Genomic DNA, 21845 nt, shown 5'->3' with positions numbered 1-21845 from the left:
AGTGTTTTACCCAAAGCTGTGCAAATTCCTCCTGGAGCCACTGACAACAGTAGATTTTATCTGGTGCATAATCCAATGCAATTTAGTGTTTTTCCAGCAGTCCAAATCCCCTGTAAACTCTATTTCAGCAATTAGAGGTTCATCTCTTTGAAAGCTAAGGCATCACTATGTTTTACTTGGCTCCAAGTAGGCAACGTTATTTCCCTACAGGAAAACACATATTAGTTGTTCACTCTTAATGCAAAGTCCTTGAAGAGTATTTTGATTTTACCTGTTCTTTAGGGGAATCAGCAGCTCTTTATAAATCATTTCACTTCCAAATAAGTTTGAATTTCACATCTGTGCACCTTCGGAGTCTGTAACCGTCAGCTTTAGGAAGAAACAAAACGCAATTTTCACAATGAGCTCAGGAAATGCAAGGTTTTGGCACCTAGTCTTCATTGTATATTGGGCAATAAATACCTAGTTAAGGCAGCAATAAGATTAAAAGGCATTACCGTTTGTACTACACCACCTTCCCACTAGACTCAAAAGAAGGGAGTAATAGAATAGGAAAAAGGCAAGAACATTTAAAGCATTTACAAAATTACAAGGTGACAATTCAGGTATTTTAATGTCTACAAAGTAATTCAAAAACATCTTTTAGCTTTGTTTTCAAATAGGAAGCTGCTTTTCTATTGCTATCCCTAGCTATTTGGTACAGAGGGGTTTTTTATTGTTATTGTTTTCCATCACGTAGATACCAGATGCTCTGGCACTTTGCTCTGGGACCAGATCCTCAGCTGCTTTAGAGCAGCACAGTTCACCGCCCTGCAGCAGCACCCTCACAGGCAGAGAAAGAAGGTGCCCCAAAGCCATTTTACCATCAGAAAGGAGCTTTGCTCAGGAAAGAAGGACAGATATCCACAACTCCCCACTGGACTCAAACGTCTCCTGCAGCTCTGAGCATCCAAATAATTCTGATACTGCTGCCATTTGCATGTACCCAGCATGGGGGCATCCTCCTGACACAAGGAAATGATCACCTACTTTGCAACTTATTTACTTATAGCAACTTACAGCAACTTATAATGATTTCTGAATATTGCTTAATAATCCTGCTTGCCCTGACTGTTCTGGGGAAGCTTTCCAAGGACTACTGCGTTCATCAAAAAGCAGTTTTCTGTGGAAACTTACCAAGAATTACTACGTTCAGCAAAAATAAGAGCCATGTCCTTGGAAAGCAGATGGGTTCTAGGAAGTTTAGTCTTTGTAGTGGATAGCCAGCCATGTACGGGTGGTAGAAATTAATATACTGGTGCTTTCAGATAAGCTAGAGGTGGTAAACCAGTGGGAACCACTCATGTTATTCAAGAAATTGGCTAAGAGAATCTGCGCATGCTCCAAGGAAAAGTACAAGGTGAGAAAGACTGTGAGTCTTCCTCCAAAAGACCCCTGGCGACAACACGCAGGTGTAAAGATATCAAACTGCTGACACCAGCCTTTTGAACTAACCCAGCCTTACTTATGCATATGGATATTTGTATTCTGTAATCCAATGAATATGTATATCCACATTCAATAAGTTTTTGGTAAAATGTGCTGGGGCGTGCAAGCTTTGTGGAGAAATCCCCTTGCACCCTGGTGCCGGAGCAAACATACCTGCTTTATAACTCTGAGTTGTAGAGTCTGTTTCCACGAATCGCTCCTGTCACCAACACGTTGTGGGGACAGGAACATGCAGACATTTCCCACTGGGAAGCACCACGAGCACGTCTGGGTGCCTCTAATAAATAGCAGGAGGGAAAGCGAATGCAGCTCTGTGCAGACTGCAGCAGTGGGAACTGCAAAGACCCTCCCCTCCCATCCTGCATCTTTACTGATTTTTGTATTTTACTGAAATTTTAGATTACGTCGGTTATTAAGAGCTGTATGAACAAAGTGTGGAGGAAAAACGAGAAGCATCTCTCATAGCAAGAAGAGGCAGGACTGGTTATCTGGTTCAGGCGTTGGCAGTCACAGTGACCTACCACCTTTAACATAAACCCTTGGTGCAAGTCATCCGACTTCTCCTTGATGTCAAGACACAGCCCTGGACAGCACAGCTCAGCACACGGAGAGAATTTTCTTCTCTGGACACAGCGAGGTTATTAACGCACTCACAACTCCTCCCCATGCAGGCAGAGGCACTGCACGTCCCCAGTGTGTGGATCACACCCTCCTCGCCAGAGGATAAGCTCAAAGCTCTCCAATACAAAGCTGGTGTCACATCCACTCCTTGCATTTCATGCTTCTGCCCAACTATCGTTGTCCGTAGAGCCCAAGGAACAGCTTCACCGACTGCTATCAGCTCCTCGGCCTCTGCGGCTCCCCAGCAGCATTCGTGGCAAGTCACATCAGCTGCTGAGAAACCAGTTGCACCACAGCTCCCCATTCTCTGCTCGGGATCGGGAGCACTCAGCAGCAAAGCTGGCCAGTTTACTCATTTCCTTGACAAAGAACAAATCTGATAGTTAACATGTGTTAAAATAATGCTTAAGAACAAAAAACTTACTCTTCCCCAGCGAGAATCCCCCTAACATAAGAAATTCAGTAATTGGTAGAAAAGTGATTAGCGTTTTCTGATTTTTCAGAATCACACCGAAGCCAAGCAAATGCACCCCACAGGATTCAAGTCTGTATATCAGTAGATACCTGAAAAAAAAAAAATCACCAGAACAACTAAATCTTTTTTTTTTCCTCTTCATTTATTCAGTATAGCAGCTTACCTTTACACTGAAGTTTCCAGCTAGAAACCAGGGATTTAACCATTTCTCTTTCAAAGAGTATGACAGGACCAGCAGCATCCTCCAGCTGCAGCAAGGCTGACCTTCCCCGTCAGCACCAGGCCAGAGCTCCCCAAGTGACCCCAAATCTGCATCCCTGCGTGCCACACAAGGCTGCCTTTGGTCACAGGAGCAGTCAGAAGGAACCGCCAGCTCCCCCCCACCCTCCCAGGCGACAGCAGGCACCCCACGGCTGGTCAGCACTTTCACACACCACGGCCTGCGTGGCATTTTGAGAACTGGTGCATTCTTCATGTAGAAACCCTTGCAGAAATCTGCTCAAATGTCACTGCCTCAAGGCGAAGGGAAGATGGAAATCCTCCGAACGAGACACCCCCATACAGTTATCGTTTAATTTTTGTATCAGGCTTTAACTATGGTCTTCAGTATCCCAAGATTTGCTGTTCCTTCCCCACAGTTGGCTGTGGGTTTAGCCCCCTTGCAATGAAGCCACAGCAGCAGCTCTTAGGATGATAACACCCTGTTTTCCCCCAATCATAGATTAGCTTGGGTTTAATGAGACCTTTAAAGACCATCTAGTCCAACCCCCCTGCAATGAGCAGGGACATCTTCAATCAGACCAGGTTGCTCAAAGCCCCATCCAACCCGGCCTTGAATGTCTCCAGGGAGGGGGCATCTACCACCACTCTGGGCAACCCACGCCAGCGTTTCACCACCCTCAGCATAAAAAAATTCTTCCATCTAGTCTAAATCTACTTAAAAAACCCTTATTTTTCTGCCTGATACAGCTGTAGAAACCCTTCTGATTATTCTTTGCATCCCTTCCCAAGCTCAGCTCCAGCCACGCCTTGGCCTTCCCGACCCCATCCCTACACAACAGGGCAGCATCCCTGTCCCCACTCCCACTGCCTGGGCAGAGGATGTAGGCACTAACCCAGCTTGCAGCTTTAACTCACATTTTCACATCTGTTTTAACTTCCCAAATATTTTTCCCAGTTCCATTAATCTCAGATCATTCCTAACCTGCTGTCACCAACTGACCCCAGCAGCACACAGCTCAGCACAAGTTTATCCAGCCAGCTGGAGAAAAAACAGCTCGCTGAGCTCCATGCAGCAGTGTTACCTCCACCTTCAGCTTTTGCTGCAAACACCCCTCAAACCCCTGCTCCGCACCTGCACGTCCCCACAACAAGTTTTGACATTACTGATGGCCAAAAGCTGGCAGGTCAGGGACACCTGCCTGATTCTGGAAGCTTGGCGCTGAGCCCATGCCCACAGGACCCATTAAATCTCTGCTTCCATCACCACAGAAACCAGAACAGGCTCCGTGACAGGAAGGGACGGCCGCGCTTCGGCTCAGCGAGGCACTCGCCAAGGACAAGGATGAGGTGACAGAGCCCTTTGCCACCACACTGGAGAAACACTCCGTTCCCTCCTCACCACCCCATCTCATTCAGTCTCAACCACCAGCAGAACAAGAAAAAAAAAAAAGCAGGCAGTGGGGATTCCCAAACTAGACGCCAAGCGGTCAGCCAGAAGGGATCAGCCATTCTGGGCACGATCAAAACATTCAGCTGGTCAGTCACCTCACACAGCGCAGCTTCAGCAGAGACACTTCAAAAGCAGCCTGGACAGCGGGACAGCAGCCTGACACCTTCAACCCCCTCAGAGGGAATTGGAAAACTTAAGTCCAGGCCTTTAGCACCCTTGACAAGTGTTTCTTTACCCAGCTCTCTGCAGTTCTATCACGCCACAGCCTTCAAGTGGCTGGAGACCTCAGAAACTAATTAAGTGGAAGGGCTGTGTGGCTCCAACCGCATCAGTTCACTCACAGATAGTTTTCACTACCCAGCACATCACACAGGCCAACACCTGCCCTGCCCAAAGGCTGCCACTGGCTCAGGATGCCTTTACTCTGCCTTGTTTTGATATCAGCTGCAACTTCCCACACCCTGAAGACCTCACAGAATCATCTCGGTTGGAAAAGCCCTTGAAGATCCTCCAGTCCAACCACGAACCTCACACCAACCGTTCTCAACTCCACCAGATCCCTCAGTACTGGGTCAACCCGACTCTTCAACCCCTCCAGGGATGGGGACTCCCCCCCTGCCCTGGGCAGCCCATTCCAACGCCCAACAACCCCTTCTGCAAAGAAATCCTTCCTAAGAGCCAGTCTGACCCTGCCCTGGCGCAGCTTGAGGCCATTCCCTCTTGTCCTATCGCTTATTACTTGGTTAAGTACAAGCCAGGGAAACTTCAGCACAACATTTGAGGTACAGCTCTGCACCACAAACAGGCTGCAACATCACCATTTTTTTTTCCTATGTTAGCAAGAGCAGTTTGCCAGTATCCAACCCAAGCCACTCCGGCATTACTGGCAGCTGCACCCCAGCAGACTGCCTGGCTGTTCACCTACCAGCCATTTTAAACAGACCATTTTACTGCTCTCTTTGCAAACCTGAGGACAGCAGGGCAGGCACATTAGAGCCTGTCCCTAGTGCAGCACCCACCCCTCTAGGAAAAACATTAAAGCAGTGAAAGCCCCGTAGCCATTAGAACCTTTACAAAAAGCAAATGCACGCACATCAGTCGGGCAGTGAAACTATTTATTGAGTAGGGCCGCGCCGAGGTACTGCAGATGTGTCAGGAAGGCCCAGGTGCTTCTGGCGACAGCCTCATCCTCCCGGCGCTCAGTCCAGCTGCAAGAGAGCAAAGAAGGCGGGAGTTGACAGCGGGAAACGGCACACCCGCCCCTCCCGCACGGTGCCAGCGCTTACCTTAATAAAGCCGATGTCCTTGGCGTACTGGCGGAAGCACTGCCGGCACATATTCAGACCGTACTTGCGAATGAGGCCGTGGCGGTTGGAGCACACGCGGCTGTAAGGGAAGAAGAAAGCAAGGCCGGTCAGGCCGGGTAATGGCGGCATGGGGTAGGGGGAAAAGGGGAGATGGAACGAGGCGGCTGCCGCGGCCCAGGGGAGCCGACAGCCACCGCGGCGCTCACTGACCAGGAGCGGGAGCCCTGCCCGAACTTCCTTGGGTGGCTCCAGTAGAGCTGCTGGTGCCCCATGCTGCTGGCCGCGCGTCTAAGCTGCGAGAGGAAGATGGCGGCGCGCGCAGGCGCTAATCAACGCCGCGCCGCATCCCGGCAAGCACCGCGCGACACCCCCACAAAGCGCATGCGCAGAGCAGCCCCCTCCCTTCCCCCCCCCCCCCCCCGCGGCGTGACGTCAGGCGGGAAGGGGGTGTAGAGGCGGCAGCGCGCGCTGCCCAGCGCCGGGCGTGGTGGCGCGTGCCTGTAGTCCCAGCTACTCGGGAGGCTGAGCCCGCCGGATCGCTTGAGCCCAGGAGTTCTGGGCTGCAGTGCGCTATGCCGAGCGGGCGTCCGCGCTAAGGCCGGCATCAATATGGTGACTCCCGGGGAGCCGGGGGACACCAGGTTGTCTAAGGAGGGGTGAACCGGCCCAGGTCGGAGACGGAGCAGGTCAAAGCTCCCGTGCCGGTCAGTAGCGGGATCGCGCCTGTGAATAGCCACTGCAGCGTAGCCTGGGCAACACAGAGAGACGCGGGCTCCTTTTGCCCCGGCCGCCCCCCCGCACCCGCCTTTTGGGCCCCACCGGGCCCCCCGCAGCCCCTGCCCGCCGCACCGACCCCTACCGGCCCGCCAAGCCGCCGCCCGCCCCGCACCGCCCCCTGCTGCCGGCCGCCGGCACCCGCGCTGGGTGCGCATGCTCCGATCTCAGACCAAAAAACCCACTGATTTTACAGAAAAAAACTGTACAGCCGAAATCCCATCCTTTAAAAAGAAACATAGAAAACCAATACTGAAAGGGGTTTTTTTTCTTTTTTCCCCTAATCCAATAACATAGTGAAAACTGACCGGGCGAGGACACCCACATCTCACCCACCACGTCCCCTCAGCGAACGGCCCGGCTGCACGCACAGAGGGGCCGGTTTCCACCCGGCTCACACCTCCGAGCCACGAGTTCTGTAAATTCAGTATTATTCCCATTTCTGCTGCACTCAAACATAAAGTAACTCTTCCCAGGTGCTGAAATTCCACTCTTGGAGATTCCCAACTTGCCCTATCTCTACCATCCACTTTCAGATTGTGAATGCTTTAATTTTTAAAATCTTTTACTTGATTGAATTTCCCTGTTGTTTTGGTAATGAGTTTTTCATAAGGCCACAGGTTTTCCTGTTGTTCAGACAGTCTGAGGTGTTATCAGAGTGGCTGGAGGACAAAGGGTGGCACTGGCATCTAAATCAACCAAATGGTAACCACAAACGTGGCTTTTTACCCAAACTTGGTTTCTGAGCGCCCACAACTGTTGTTTCTGGGGGGTTACCTGAGCCTCTCCTAGCAGCAAACCCACTCTTCAGCCAACCCAGCCCCGCCACGCTGGGGACAGGGGACCATCATGGAGGTGACGCTCTGTCACAGGTTGTCACTGCCCTGGGCAGAGCTTGTGGGGATCGCTGGCACCTTTGCAAATGAACACGCAGAAACGTTTCTTGTAAAACTTGTATTCTGCTGTTACGTATCACAATTGTAGAAATTGCCCAAAAGATTTGCCGGTGAAAGAAATTGTCCCAGTGAGCAGCCATGTCCCACCACCGAGGCTGGGCACCGCACCTGCCCCGTGCCGTGTTCCTCACACCCACTGGTCCCTGTTTTGCTGATTAAGGATATCAATTAAACTCAGACACCAGAGTGAAAAGAGTAGGCATATTTTACTGGGGATAACTAAATAATGTAACAGAGTAATACAGAAACATGCAGTAAGACAGAATAATGCACTTAAAGCAAACAAATAGGAAAATACAGGGTAATGCATCAAATCATTACTACAGGAGAGAGAGAATAGTGGTTAAGAAAGACCCATCACCACTTGGACCCGTCACCATCATCCAGACCCGCAGGCGCTGGGCAGCCCCGGTTGCAGCGAGGATTTGGAGAGCCTGTCCCGGCATTGGGAAGTCCTACACGGTGCGTCCACCCGTAGGTGAGGCTTCCAAAGTCACTGTGAGCGGGTCCAGCCTTATATACCAAAAATCAGCAACCCAGAATAACTGGCACCTTTGTTTTGAGCGGAAACATCTGCTTTCATCCTCCTGTTGGATTCCCCCAGAGCCTGGACAGGGCTCAAGGAAGAAGCTAAGGGACTCTCCCTGCTTATCTAATTTATTTATGAGCAAGGTCACACATCTGGTCACAAGGCCAGACAGCTGGCTCCATGGCCTTGTTAACTTGTCCCTATACAAAGAAGGATAAAGATATATTCAGGATAGACATGTTTTATGATATCTAAGCTACATCTTTCATTAATGAGCATACATATTTCACTAATGACTACACGCTAAGCTAGCAGCTTTGGCTCAGGGCCTGTTGTTCAGGCTTCAATACTCCAACACTTTAGCACTTTTTACATCAACACAGGTGGTTTGTTATAACCTAGCACAATACCTACTAGCACAATGGTTATCAGTTATAAAATATACAGGATTCATCTATAGGTCAACTCTGGCTTGGGCCTGTTGTCCAAGCCTTAGCACTTCGGCACCTCAGCTCCTCCCTGTCCCCTCACACCCGGCATTCCCTCAGTTCCCTCCCTGTCACAGAATCCCAGAATCATCTTGGTTGGAAAAGCCCCTGAAGCTCCTCCAGTCCAACCATGAACCTCACCCTGACCGTTCCCAACTCCACCAGATCCCTCAGCGCTGGGTCAACCCGACTCTTCAACCCCTCCAGGGACGGGGACTCCCCCCCTGCCCTGGGCAGCCCATTCCAACGCCCAACAACCCCTTCTGCAAAGAAATACTTCCTAAGAGCCAGTCTGACCCTGCCCTGGTGCAGCTTGAGGCCATTCCCTCTTGTCCTGGCGCTTGTTCCTTGGCTCAAGAGACTCATCCCCCCTCTCTGCACCCTCCTTTCAGGGAGTTGTAGAGAGCGATGAGATCTCCCCTCAGCCTCCTCTTCTCCAGACTAAACCCCCCAGTTTTTCCCTCACACCCGCCGCCGCCGCCCTCAACCCTTCCCACCGAGCCGAGCCGGCCGCCTCCTCCAGGGGGCGCCGCCGCACAGCCCCTCGCTGAGGGCCCCTCGCTGAGGGCCCCTCGCTCGTGTTGCCCGCGGCTGCCGGTACCGCCGTCCCCGCCACTTCCCGCCCTGCCAGCCCTTCCGCCGGGCAGCCCCGCACCCTCTGTCCGTCGGCAGCGGGTCGGCAGCCGGGCTCACGACATCCAGGCATCGCGACGTGTCGGCGACCGTGCTAACGGGAAACAGGCATCGCGGCGGACGCCTGTGCGCGGAGAGCGCGGGAGGCCCCCCGGGCGGCGCCGCGCCTGCCGCCCGGCCCTGAGGGGGCCCGTTGGTCGGCGGCGGCGGCGATGCGACTGCAGTGCGAGGTGGAAGTGGTCAGCCGGCTCCTGCCCACCTGCGGGCTGCGGGGCCGCGGCCGCGGCACCAGGGCGCTCCTCTCGCTCGGCCGCCCGCCCGGACGGACGCGGGGCGGCGGGGTTTACCTCATGGTGTGCACGGCGCGGGACCGGGTCGGTGTTCGCTACAAGGTGGGGACGGAGGCGCCGGTGGGGGGAAGGGGATGGAATGGGACGGGACGGGACGGACCGGGGCGGGTCCCCTCGTTCCACCGCGGCTGCTGAGCGCCCGCTATGCCTCGTAGGTGCAAGAGAATATCGAGCGGTTCTTCACCCGGTTCGTGGAGGAGGGCAAGGCCACCGTCCGCCTCCGGGAGCCCGCCGTGGACGTCTGCCTCAGCAAGGTGGGTGCGGGGGCCGTGGCTGGCGGCCCGGGGCACTGATGAGGAATCGGTGCTGTGCCTGTGCTCCAAACCGAGCGGCGTGTGGAGGCGGCAGGGTGGCTCGCCGGGGTCTGCGCTGCGGCCGTGCCGGACAGGCCTCGGTGGGTCCCCAGGCGGTCTGCTTGGGGTCCGTCCGACAAAGGCCACACAGCGACTAAGGCTTGGCTTAATAGTTCTCTTTGACCTGCCAGAGCTTCGGCACAGGAGATGTAAACGAGGCAGCATGAAGGCACTTGGCTTTGTATGTCCTCAACAGGCTGCAGCAAAAAGGGAAACACAAGGGAGCTCACTCATTTTGTGCTAGGAAGACTGGGCCCAGTTTCTTTCCTGGGCTGTGCTCTGGTTCTCTTTCTTCTGCTACCTCTGGAGAAACAGCAAGAGCAGAAAAGTCCATTTTTCATGTTGTTGTTTCTCACTTGTTTAGAGAGAAACCACTTTTTTCATCTCTCTGATACAGCATCTTGCTCTTCGGCCGTAAATTCTATGAAACAGTTAACGCTTACGGTCTTCCTAGTGGAAAAAAAAGGGAGAATACTCTTGTCTTAGTGGACAAGCAGTGTGCTCACTGTGGTTTTCAAAGCTGGAGACACATGGCATGGATCAGCAGTACAGTCACCATCTCACCTTAATGCTTAGCTGATAGTAGGACTCGCCAATCTGTTTATTTACAGTTCACAGGATATGTGTTTTTAATAATGGTAAACTCACCCCCCAAAAAATCACATATTAATGTTCAATTTTTGTGTTTTTAAGGGTTTTTTCCATGCCTGTTCCAGTAATCTTTTGTAGCCTTGTAGAAGAGGAAAGCAGGACAGCTTTTCTAAAACCTTAGGGTTAGGATGTGCAAATAAAAACAACTGACTTACTGAAAAGAAAACAAACGTGACCCAGCAAGAAAGAAAAAGCACTAATTTTATTGGGAATAAGACCGATAACTGAATATAAGCCTGAATATAGTTGTGTTACCCAAGATTTTGCAGAATGTGGCACAGTGCTGTTGTGATCTGGAAATACCTTGTCTGTGCAAGAGTGAAGGCTGTGGTGGTAAGAAAAGCAGCCTTAATTGATGGAGAGAGCAGTTTGCCTTACAGGGCTGAATAGAAAAACAACAGCGTGTGTCCAAATCCAAGTAAATTAAGTTTTTCTTATGAGAAACAAATGTGTTACGTATCTTGCAAAAAAGAAAACTCACGCATGTTGCGTTAGATCCAGAATATCTTCTTGTTCTACGTCCTTTACTCTGAACATTTCTGCTGAAGTGTGAGAAGTCAGAAAGTTTTATCTTGGGACAAAGGTACAAAAGCAGGCCTGTTGTAAGAGGATCTACTAGTAGTATAAAATTAGAGAGCAAAGGTCTGTGTCTTAGTGGTACAAGATCTGATTTAGACCATTTATAGGGCCTGTACAGAAACTGTGTGGCAGATGTTCTTCCAGTGCAGTAATTTAGTTAAGAATTACATCTCTTTTTCGGTATGAGAAGATAGTCCACGATGTTGTTAGACTGAAAAGAAAGTCTCAGCTGAATCTAATGAAACGGGACTTAGAATAATGACCAGAGTTGCTCCATGGAGGCTACATCCTCGCTCCCCGTTTTTAGCGTAAGGCTCTCCCTCATACTGTCAAGCTCCAGGAACACATCCACTAAATTCTTCCAAAGCCAGCAATACTATAGATTCCTCTTAAATGCTCCGAATCCAGAAACCCAGTTTAAGGCGACTGATTATTTTTCTGTAGTGTTTCCGCCAGTCTTTCATAATTTCATGACAGAAAGTTCTTAACTTTCAAAGATGGACAAAAGCTTTGTGGAAAAGAGATTCCCAGGTACGACCATACCCATTGCACGCAAGTACCATGCAAAACCCCACTCTTTGTACTTGCCAGGCAGTGTGGAGCATTCAACCCTGGAGCAAAAATAATAAACTCACTGGTTTTGGTTTTTTTTTTTTTTCTTTCAGCAAGCCTGTGCCTGCTGCAGTGCATGCAAGGTCTGAAATCCATGTGATCTCCAATTGCCTTGTCATCGTTCATTTAGCTCGGAAATGAGTCTTGTAAGGCATCCACGCAGATTAACCTCTTTTCCCAACATCTTTTCTGTTGTTGAGACTTCAGACTCGGGGCAGAAAATTGTGTCCTGAGCCCTTCCGACTAATTCTTTCCTCTTTTTCTTAGATATGTCTTAGTATTTTTCTCAGCATACTCAAGGTTTCCCAACAACAAGGTTTACAGATGGTACATAGCCTTTACAAAGGTATTGTGGAGGAAATTTGTCTCAAGGATCCAGAACACAAAGTACTATTATTTTGAAATACGTGAACAGCCCATAAACCTATTCTTAACAACCTAGAGCTTTTGGCTACAAGAAACAGCATGTGCCTCGTGCTTTGAGATCAAAGAAATACTGCTTTTAACTTAATTCTAATGTATAGGTAGGGAATTTACCTGGTCTTTACAGATCTGGAGGACTCTTTCTCCTTACTTCCAAATTTAGTCAGCTATTATCCTTGGAAACATGACAAATCTGCCTGTAGTTTGGGGGAGTTCTGTAGATAAATGATTTAGTTAGATTGGCTGAGATAATGAATGTTGGTGGTCTTGGATAGGAAGGTTTTTGATGTACAACTTCCCCATCTCTGGAGGGTATCGCATGAGGAGTTAAGAGAGTAGATGTGCTTAAGGAAAATAATCATTTCAGGTTAGTGATGGAGCCAGAGAGGTTTAACCTTTATTGTCTTTATTTACATCACATTAGCATCCAGACGTCTCCAAGGTCATTGCTCTGTTGTGCTAGGTGCTTATAATAAGCACATTATGTAATATAGTTCTGGAGCCTCTAGAATTTGGTTTAAACAAATACATTTAGGAGCAAAATCGTCTTTCAGGTGCGGAAATGGGTGTCAGTAGGCTCGGGCAAGTTACAGCTGGGAACAGTGCAAACCTCTCGGCTCTGAGCCATGCCAGAACTCCAAGTTTGTTCTCTCCTGCGATGAGAGATGACTTGTATGGATGCATCGTGCTTTTTATTTTAGAATTCACTTTATAGCTTCGTCTGTCAGCTTGAGTAGAGACTTGCTGGAAGATTTAGAGAAGAAACATTTGGTCACCCTGTTGTTCACAAAACTTAATTATATCAGTACAACAAATCTAGCACAGCTTTCTTGATCTTTATTTAAAATACATGTCATCTGATACTCCATTAATCTGACTCCCTGTCCCTATTGCCATTATATTATATCCCACCTCAAGCAAAATTAGTTGTCTGCAAAAGGACTGCAAATAATTATCCTCTTGTTTGCTGCTGGCACAACCGAGAGAGCTGTGTGTGACCAGAAGCACGCACTTAACTAACCTGCCTTGAAACTTTCCACCTTCCTTTATGTTTAACCTCAGCTTCCATCCTTTTCCTTCCTTGCAACTTTAAGAAATTATTTCCTCAAGTTTTAGATGTCTGATTTCCCCCTGTGTGTTTTTATAAACTGTCCCTTTATCGTGTTGCAGGTTGGGGAGATCACAGTGCATCAGGCTTTTTCTCTGTACTTGATTTTCAGCCGTGAATTCAGTGCTTTGTTCCTTTTCTGAGCAATGCAACGCAGTGTGTTTGATCTAGATTATTCAGAGAGGTTGTAACTTCTCATTCAAATAGCATTCAAATTACAACCCTGTAAACAGCACGTCAACCTAACAAGCCCGAGTTGTTTCCCTTTCCCATTCCATTGCCCTGCTGAGTTAGTATCTCCTGATACATGTACAAAATAGTTCAGAAAGTGTTAGTACAAACGAGCGCAAGAATAATGAACTTTTAAATTCTGCGTTTGTGTTTTCCTGTAGGCAAATGCCAGCAATTTAAAGAATTTCCTTTCAGCTGTGAGACTGGCTCACCAAGGGACCGACATAGGAGCTCTCCCTCTCTCAACTTTGGTACCAGCGAAGAACTCGGAAGTTGAAAAACCCAAGACAAAAATGATCATAACTTCAAGAAGGGACTATCCTCTCACCAAAAACTTCCCTTACTCCCTCGAGCATCTCCAAACCTCGTACTGTAAACTTGCTCGGATCGACATGCGCGTGCTTTGTTTGAAGAAACTCCGAAAACTGGACCTAAGTCATAATCATATTAAGCAGCTGCCAGCTACCATCGGTGACCTGATCTGTCTTCAGGAGCTGAATTTGCACGACAATCACCTGGAGTCGTTCAGTGGGGCTCTGTGCAACTCCACCCTTCAGAAGTCTCTTCAATTCTTGGACCTCAGCCAAAACAAAATTAAAGCACTTCCAATTCAGTTTTGCCAGCTGCGAGAACTCGTTAATTTAAAGCTCGATGACAATGAGTTGATTAGGTTGCCATTCAAGATTGGCCAGTTAGATCATCTACGCTTTCTGTCAGCAGCTCGAAACAAACTTCCTTTCTTGCCCAGTGATTTTAGGAAACTCTGTCTTGAGAACTTGGATCTCTTTGGAAATCCTTTTGAACAGCCTAATCCGCTTGTTCCCAACATACAACTGAAAATACCATTGACTTTATTAGAGTGTGCTGCAAGAGCAACCATAAATTACAGGTAAGAGGTGGCACGATGGGTACACGTTACACCTACTCCGTTTCAAACCTGTCAGGTCTAAACTTTCCTGACTTTTTGTTTTTTTCCTGTTTTTTCAGCTATTAAAAATCATGAAGTTGCTTTGAATTCCACTTGTAAAATCTTCCCTTTGTTATGGAGGATAATGCAGTGGATTGGCGACGTGGAAGCGTTTAGAGAAAGCTGTAGGTTGAAATGGTTTTGCCCACAAAATGGGGGCACTGTAACAGAATATTCTTGCTCAGCCACGGGAAAAGAGAATCAGTTCTACAACCCTGATCCGCTTCTGTATTGGGGAGCTTACGCTACAGTGGATTTTGTGGCACGGATCATGTTTTTTGTTGGGCGCTAGCTTGGAAATTGCTTTCCGATATGGTTGCCCTTCATCTGTAGAAAGGTGCCGTGAGGTGGCTTCTCGGGGGGGCGAGCGTCACGCTGGAGTTGGCTTTACCTGCTGCCAGCTTCTCCCTACCTTAGGATCGCCTCTGGTGTTGGAGTGAGGGTGTTCTGGCTTACACAGAGAAGCCCAGTTCTGAGGTAATTTTAAAATTATTATTGCGCCAAGTAAATATTATTCTTGCCAGGCTGCTGTTAGCAGTTTTCTCCCCTTCCCCCATGCTGCCGCTGCCTGTGATCCTGCTGGTACCAGCTGCTGCTCCTCCCACCCTGTTCTGGGTGGAAAAGGAGCGAGAAGATGGAAACGAGTCACGGATGCAGAAAGGGGGTGAGAGACAGACTTGAGGCGTTCCTAAGCTACGTTCTGTGCCCATTCCTGCCTTGGGGGTGGGGAGCGCCCCGTAACCTGGGTTAATGGCTCGGAAGTCTGTGCCGAAGGTGTCCACAGGCATGCGGGGCACGCCCTGGAAATGAGCTGAGCAACCAAACCTGCTTCAAATCTTACCCACTTCTGACCTTGCCGATTTTATGAGAGTAATTAAACTCCACGTGTCTCCCAACTTTATAGATATTGCAGTGGTTTTGATATAAACATTAAGGCATGGTTTTTTTTTTTTCCTAGAGAATATAATCCCTCAACACTGGTCAGATTTTAGTGCTCAGTTCCATTACCTGAGGATACCTAGTTGTTAACCCAGCCCCTGTGCAGCAGGCTTTAAGAAAATGGCAGCACACAGAGCAAAAACAGCTTTCTGCTCTGGGAGTCTCAGTGAGACAAGGGGCAAAGGAAACAGTCCCCTCACCCCCGGGGCTGTGATTATTTATAATAGCATTTATGTGAATATTTATAATATTAGGAGACAGCATTGGTCAGAGTGATCTTGATTATCTTAAATGGAAGAGAGGAAAAAGAAAAAAAAGTCTTAACAAGTGGGCAACAGACATTCTGTCTGACGTTCACTGGAGGTGAGAATTAACAAAGAGAGAAAGACGAGTGACGATGGGCTGTAAAAACCTGGAGAAAGGAAGAAAGCAGAAGGAGGGAAGACACGAAAGTAAATGTTTGGAAATCAGTCTTCATAATGGCATTCTGGGCAAGCACCAGAGCTGTGATTATGCTTTTCCTGACCGGAAAAAAAAAAAAAAGGATGTCCTAAATTGAGGTGGTGGAAAAAAAAAACAAACCTCGTCAGGAGTCTTCGCTATGTGAATGATGGTATGTAGAAAGAATTGGGAACGTGTAGGCGTAGTCGGGATGAGTCAGTGAGACCTATCCTGTGAGTCTGGAGCGACAGCTGGGCACTGGTGATACCCACACTTTGAAGTTTAACTCGCCAGAGTACTTCAGGGAAATTATTTTGTACCCCAAACACAATGCCACTCTGCTACAAATTTAAAAAGAAGCAATTCTTGTTCCTGTCTCTGGATGTCATTATTGACATGGTGGACGGAAGGAGCTGTGCATCAAGAGAACATTTAATTTATCGTCTGTAGTGTAGCACCGCTGTAAAAAAGGCTCTTTTTTTTTTTTTTCTCCTGTTTCCTCTGGATACAGCGTTTTTACACTACTACCACTTCCTCATGGTAGAGAGTGAGGAGTAAATTGTGGGTGCTTTGTCAGTCCAGGATGAAATGCAGTGATCTTCCTGGCTACTGTGAGGGAGGAGCAGATATGTGCCCAGTTGTCTCATTATTCCTAATCTTTTTAATTCTCTAATTCTCTATCGCAGCGATACAGGCTGTTACAATTTGTGTGAACTCCCTGGTTCTTGTGGTCTTCTGGAGTTCAGGTCATTGGTACTTAGGGGTCGGTAACGTGGTTGCATGTTTTTAGTGAGTCTCTTGGAAAGTGGCGTTTAATTCCTAACCAGCCCAATACCGCAAGGGGCAAAATTTCACATTTGCCTTGTTTATGATCTCAGAGAGGCGTTTCTTCCAGCGGGTGCATACGGCGTGTCACTGCGTTTGAGCAACTTTGGTTAATTTTGTAGTGAATTCACACTTACTCCTCTTGTTCAACAGAATCCCTTATGGTTGTCACCTCCTTCCTTCTCACCTTTGTGAAGATCTAGAAGTGGCTAAAACATGCCAGTGCGGGAGTGCCTGTCTGAGCAGCTTCATTCAGATCACCGTGACCATGAATCTCCACCACGTCGCTCACACCGTGGTCCTCGTGGATAACATGGGAGGTACGGAAGCACCCATCATCTCCTACTTCTGTTCTCTAGACTGCTACTCCCAGTTCCTGGATAGGTACCTGCAGAGTAACGGGTGACTGTTATCAGGTGCAAAAGCTCTGCTAAAGTTCTGTCTGCTGACGGGGGAACCCGAAATTGTTTTCTGCTTGTTACCCGCACGTGCTGTCGTAGGGCATTTGCTGCAGAGAGCAAATGTCAGTCTTGCAGTGTCAGCCCGATCTGGTGGCCTGACTGTTCCTCCACCACTAGAATCTCTCTCTGGTTGGAATAAAAAGCGATGCTTAGCTTGAATGAATCCTCCTTAGAATGTATTTTGCTTTCCTTTCCCTGTTACTGTGACTTTGTTCAGAGTACCACGACAGTTGTCTTTGTCTCGTGGGGTAAGCGCTTTCTTCTGGCTAGGGGAAGGAAGGTTTGCTGGTATCAAACTGCTTTGCTTGCTTACACTTGAGGCTCTGAACTCTGCCCACGGAAGGTGACTGCGTTGGCTTTATCACTGGACTGGGCTCTTCCCGACTTGTTTACTGTAGAGCAACTTGATAGGCTGCTCTGAGGAGAAATTACAGCGTTGAGCTGTTCAAAACCGGTCATGTCGTTCCAGGTGCTTCTTTTTTAAACAGTTCTTGTTACAGCATTCTCCCTTCAAGCAGGGACCAGCATTGCTGGTTTTTTACCAGAGCAAATGTTTTTGGGTTTATCTCTTTGTGATATAAGAAATGTCTTTTTTTTTTTTTTTTCAAATATGTGACCTAAACTTTGTTTCATAACTCTCACATTTTAAAGATTCTCAAATTGTTCACCGTGTCGATTTATTAAATTTTGAAACCCTTCTATGTACAACGTGAATTGTGTTTTCTCTAATGAGTTTTATCATCCAGTGTATTCTAGGGATTAGCTCCAGGCCTTTCTCCTGGTGAAGATACCAAAATACTTGAGAGTATCCACGCACCCTTATTTCATGTCTTGTCAGCTGGTCGGTGGCTGGGGTGTTGAAACAGCGTGGAACAAAAGGCCCGGTGACATGTGATGGCTCGGAGGCAGCACGTGACGCTGCTGTTTTTGAAGCAGTATTGACTGCCCGGGAGTGAAGTGCACATTTTGCATCTCTTTGGGTCACAGATAAATACACAGCTGTGGCAATTACTTTGAATGGGAAAACAAGACACCTTTAGGTACGGAGAGCAGAACTGAGCTAGACTGGGCTTCAGGGGACAGCGTGAGGAGCAGCCAGAGAGGCAGCAGCAGGCTTGGGGAGACTCTGCTGGCTTGCAGGTATCACTTAACATCTCCTGCGTGAGCACAACCTTCACCCGTGTTTTCAAAAGCATCTGTTTCATTCACAGCAGAAATAAATATTGAAGCACGCCTACAGAGGGGCTTCGCTCCGACAAGGCCAAGAGACGCATCTTCCTGAGGAAGAGGAACCTTTATTTTAGAAATACTGAGCGTCATTAACATTTTCTCCGAATGTCAAAATAACTCGACTGTGTTCTTTTCACACAGCATCTGTAAAACCGTAACTTTTAAGCAACTACAGGAAGATTTGGATGAATCATTCCTTATACGTTGCTCTTCATCTACGGAGAATTTGTGAAGGAGGAAGCAAGGGTGCCTGTTTACCTCCACACCGATCGTCGGCAAGAACTGCAGAGCGAACCGCGGGGGTTTTAAAGAGTCATATGGTAATGCTGGTGTAAAGGGAGGGAGATCTCCTGATTGCAGCAGCCTGAAGATTACTCATTTGGAAAAATACCTCTTAGGTGGAGTGTGTGATTAAGAGGAGGGGAGTAGACGCAGAAATTTGGCCTCCTGTGGGACTCCTCGGGAATTTTAGATGCAGATGTGTGGCTGAAGCCTCCCAGGGCAGCCAGCTGTGCTGGGAGAAGGGATCAGCTGGGGGGTTAAAGGCCAATGTGAAGAGAAGCACAACCTCTCTCGGCACGGGAAGGGAGCTGTCAGCTGTGGGAAAGGGCTTTTTCTGTGGGAATAGTTTGCTGACAGCTCTGCACGTCTTGCTGGGGTGGTTTTTTTTTTTTTAAACCCCACATGCATGCGCACTGGGCTGCCGTTATCTCTGAAGCAAATGTCACCCCCAAAACGAACTTGGCTTCCCTTCATCCTCCAACGCTGCAGCAGCTCGTGGAGGGCGGGAGGGTGCCGGAGCCCGCAGAGGTTCTTCCCCAGCCGGCGTGGCGTTGTGTTGCTACTGGAGCACCTTCTAGCAACGTCCTGCCACCTCCACGGAGGTCAGACATGCGGAGGAGCCTTCTAAACGCCGTTTTCAACAAAAGGTGAAGAAAAGGGAAGTCTCGTGCAGCCAAGCAGAGGGGTCGGAGGGGTGTAAAATACCCCCAAGTTGCCTTGGGAACCTGTTCCAGCCAACTTCATTTTCTCAGTGTCTTGCAATCCCCACGAACAAGCTCTCCCCGTGCCGCAAACATTTGTCTCATAGGGTGAAGTTCTCTGATGGCAGCTTGATCCCAGCGGCAGTGAGGTGCTGGGTGAGGGAGTTGGGGTTCGGGGCTCGCTGGCTGCAGAGGGACGAGCAGCCCGGGCAGCTGCCACGCTCCGTGCCTGCGCTCGGCCGAGGCAGCCAGGAGGTGGCGAAGGAGCCAAAGCCCTTCTTCAGAGTTCAGGAAAGCCACAGCACAAATCTCCAGCCGTTTTCCTCGCCGCGGTGTTTCTTAGATCCCCCTTTCTCGCTTCTCATCAGCTCATTGAGCTCGTTCGGGGGGAAAAAGGCCGATTAGCAGGTGTAGGCGCTGTCGCAGACGGCAAAAGATGAGCACGGTTCTGTTTGATATTGCAAGCGCAGGAGCGTGGGTGACCCAGCTAGGGCTTTTTGTAGAAAAAAATGGGACTGGGCAAAAATTCTTCTCATAAAAAAACACTATTTGACCTCATTTATCGTACTTGTGGGGAACTGTAGGGCCGTTTGTGTGGTGGTTTCTATCTTCGCTGCAGAGACCAGCCTCTCTTTTAAGGAGTGCTATTCTTTAAGGCTGCGCTTGAAAACCACCAGTTTTACCCAGGTGATTAGGAGAAACCTGCAGAGTTACGCAAAGCTTAGCTGTGGTCAGCAAAGGTCAAGCCGTAAAACTGTCATTAAAAAATGTGTCCTTGACACAGAAGCATCGCTCCGGTCCCCGCTGTTCGAGTCGTTTGATGTTCGCCTCCGACGTTGCAGAGCCGAGTACTGCGGGGCTCGGTCTCATCGGATTAAAGCCCCACCAATGGCTCGCGCCTGGAATTTGAGGACGCTAACGGGAGATGCTTTTAATTGCAATTCAAACCTGTCCTCACCTGCCTCGTTTGGGGGTAAAAAGCCTCGATGGCAGGGTCTCGGTTTGGTGCTCCTGAACGCTGCGTTCTTTAATCCGTTCAAGAATGACTGGATCATTCTTTAATTGGCCTGATTTTGCTGTGCTGATGCCACTCTGCATTATCCAAGTGCTTTGCGACCTTTAATATATTTATTATTTATATTATTATTATTATATATTTGTCTTTTTTATTTACGCTGCCTGTGTGACGGGCAGCATTACCCCAGCTGGACGGTGTTTCAGTTGCCTGAGTTTTACCCACAGCTGTGCAAGATGTTAAATCTGGCTCTGTGGAAGCTGCCGCCTTGGGGGAAGAAATACTTAGAGAAATGAGAATTGATCTTAACCCAGACTAAAAAATAACCCACCCCCAAACCTGTGTGTATCAGTACGGCCCCGCGCTGGGGCTGCTGGTGGCCACCGCTGTCCCCAGACTCATCTTGGGGCCAGCTGTCAGGTTTGTGAAGCTTCTGGAAGGAAAATCAGCGCAATTTCTGCCAGCGCAAAGCGGAGCCGTGGCAGGGAGAGCTCCCCTCCTCCTGCAGGTCCCCAGCACCCACCTGGGTGACGGCATTTTCCCCTCAGGAGCTGTCCTCACCAGGGCATGTGGCATGAAATTGTCCCCAAATTTCACAGCTGGCCGCAAGGAGAGGGGCTGGGACACAAAGTGTGGCAGGACGAGCAACTTGCAATTAATTGGGGAATTATTTTATTATAGATTATTCTTGTAACTTTAAATTACTGTCTTCTTACATTGTTCTAATTCTATGAATGTTTTCTTACATTCTTGGAGAATTATGTATTATTCTTGCAATTCTAGAATTTTCTTATTGCAATTCCACAACTTTTTACCTTATTTTTTTCAATTCTAGAACTATTTTCTTACCTCCTTCTAGAATTACTTTCCTACCTTATTCTTGCTGTTCTAGAACTATTTTATTCTTGCAGTTCTAGAATTATTTTCTTACAATTCCATAATTTTACCTTATTCTTGCAGTTCTAGAACTATTTCACCTTATTCTTGCAATTCTAGAGTTGTTTTCCTTTATCTTCTTTCAAATGTAACTTTGTTCTTGCAATTCTAGAATTTTCTTATTACAATTCCAGAACCATTTTACCTTGTTTTTGCAATTCCAGAACTATTTTCTTACCTCCTTACAATTCTAGAATTACCTTATTCTTGTTCTATAACTATTTTACTTTATTCTTGCAGTTCTAGAATTTTCTTACAATTCCATAACTATTTTCTTACCTTATTCTTGCAGTTCTAAACTATTTCACCTTATTCTTGCAATTCTAGAATTGTTTTATCTTCTTTCAAATGTAGAATTAAATTTATTCTTGAAATTCTAAAATTATCTTGTTCTTGCAATCCTAGAATTGGCTTCTTGCCACTCCAGACTGAATCTCTTTTTCTTGCCATTCTTGAGTGACTTTATTGTCTTATTCTTTCAAATCTAGACTGATTTTTATCTTCTTCTTGCCATCTTAGAATTATTTTCTTTCTCGCAATTCCAGAATGATTTTCTCATGTACGGTTCCTGCCAATCTCAAACTATTCTATCTCCTCTTACATTATTCTGGCAAACCCAGGATCCTTTTCTTACTGAATTATTTTCCCTTAACTCTTCCCAAGCCAGAATTTGCTCCGGGCCCCTGTGCGCACGCCCCCGCCGCAGCCCGGTTCCCCCCTCCCCACCCCTCCAGCTCCACCACGCTTTGCCTAATTAACACCCCCCCACACCCCCCCAATTACCGCCGGCCAATCCCT

General features: G+C 48.1%; 2 protein-coding genes across 4 annotated transcripts; one reads left to right on the top strand and one right to left on the bottom strand.

The window, feature by feature from the left end:
• Positions 1–5354: 5354 nt before the first annotated feature.
• RPS29 (ribosomal protein S29) lies at positions 5355–5917 on the bottom strand. The gene is made up of 3 exons (XM_074865266.1): positions 5774–5917; positions 5543–5642; positions 5355–5464 (listed from the first exon to the last, which is right to left on the bottom strand). Exons 1-3 carry the CDS (start codon positions 5833–5835, stop codon positions 5456–5458), a joined length of 171 nt encoding a protein of 56 aa, XP_074721367.1. The 5' UTR covers positions 5836–5917; the 3' UTR covers positions 5355–5455.
• A 3183-nt stretch (positions 5918–9100) lies between these two features.
• On the top strand, positions 9101–21753 carry LRR1 (leucine rich repeat protein 1). Of its 3 annotated transcripts, none has more exons than XM_074869256.1 (5): positions 9101–9335; positions 9449–9547; positions 13412–14139; positions 16576–16742; positions 18255–21753. In XM_074869256.1, exons 1-5 carry the CDS (start codon positions 9156–9158, stop codon positions 18269–18271), a joined length of 1191 nt encoding a protein of 396 aa, XP_074725357.1. In that variant the 5' UTR covers positions 9101–9155; the 3' UTR covers positions 18272–21753. The 3 variants fall into 3 exon arrangements, with proteins under 3 accessions (XP_074725357.1, XP_074725358.1, XP_074725356.1); XM_074869257.1 differs by lacking the exon at positions 18255–21753 and adding an exon at positions 17630–18246; XM_074869255.1 differs by lacking the exon at positions 18255–21753 and having other exon boundaries at positions 16576–17058.
• Positions 21754–21845: the final 92 nt, after the last annotated feature.

This window comes from Strix uralensis, chromosome 4 (genome assembly GCF_047716275.1).
Source record: "Strix uralensis isolate ZFMK-TIS-50842 chromosome 4, bStrUra1, whole genome shotgun sequence".
NCBI lineage: Eukaryota > Metazoa > Chordata > Aves > Strigiformes > Strigidae > Strix > Strix uralensis.
This window is presented reverse-complemented; position numbering and strand designations above follow the sequence as displayed.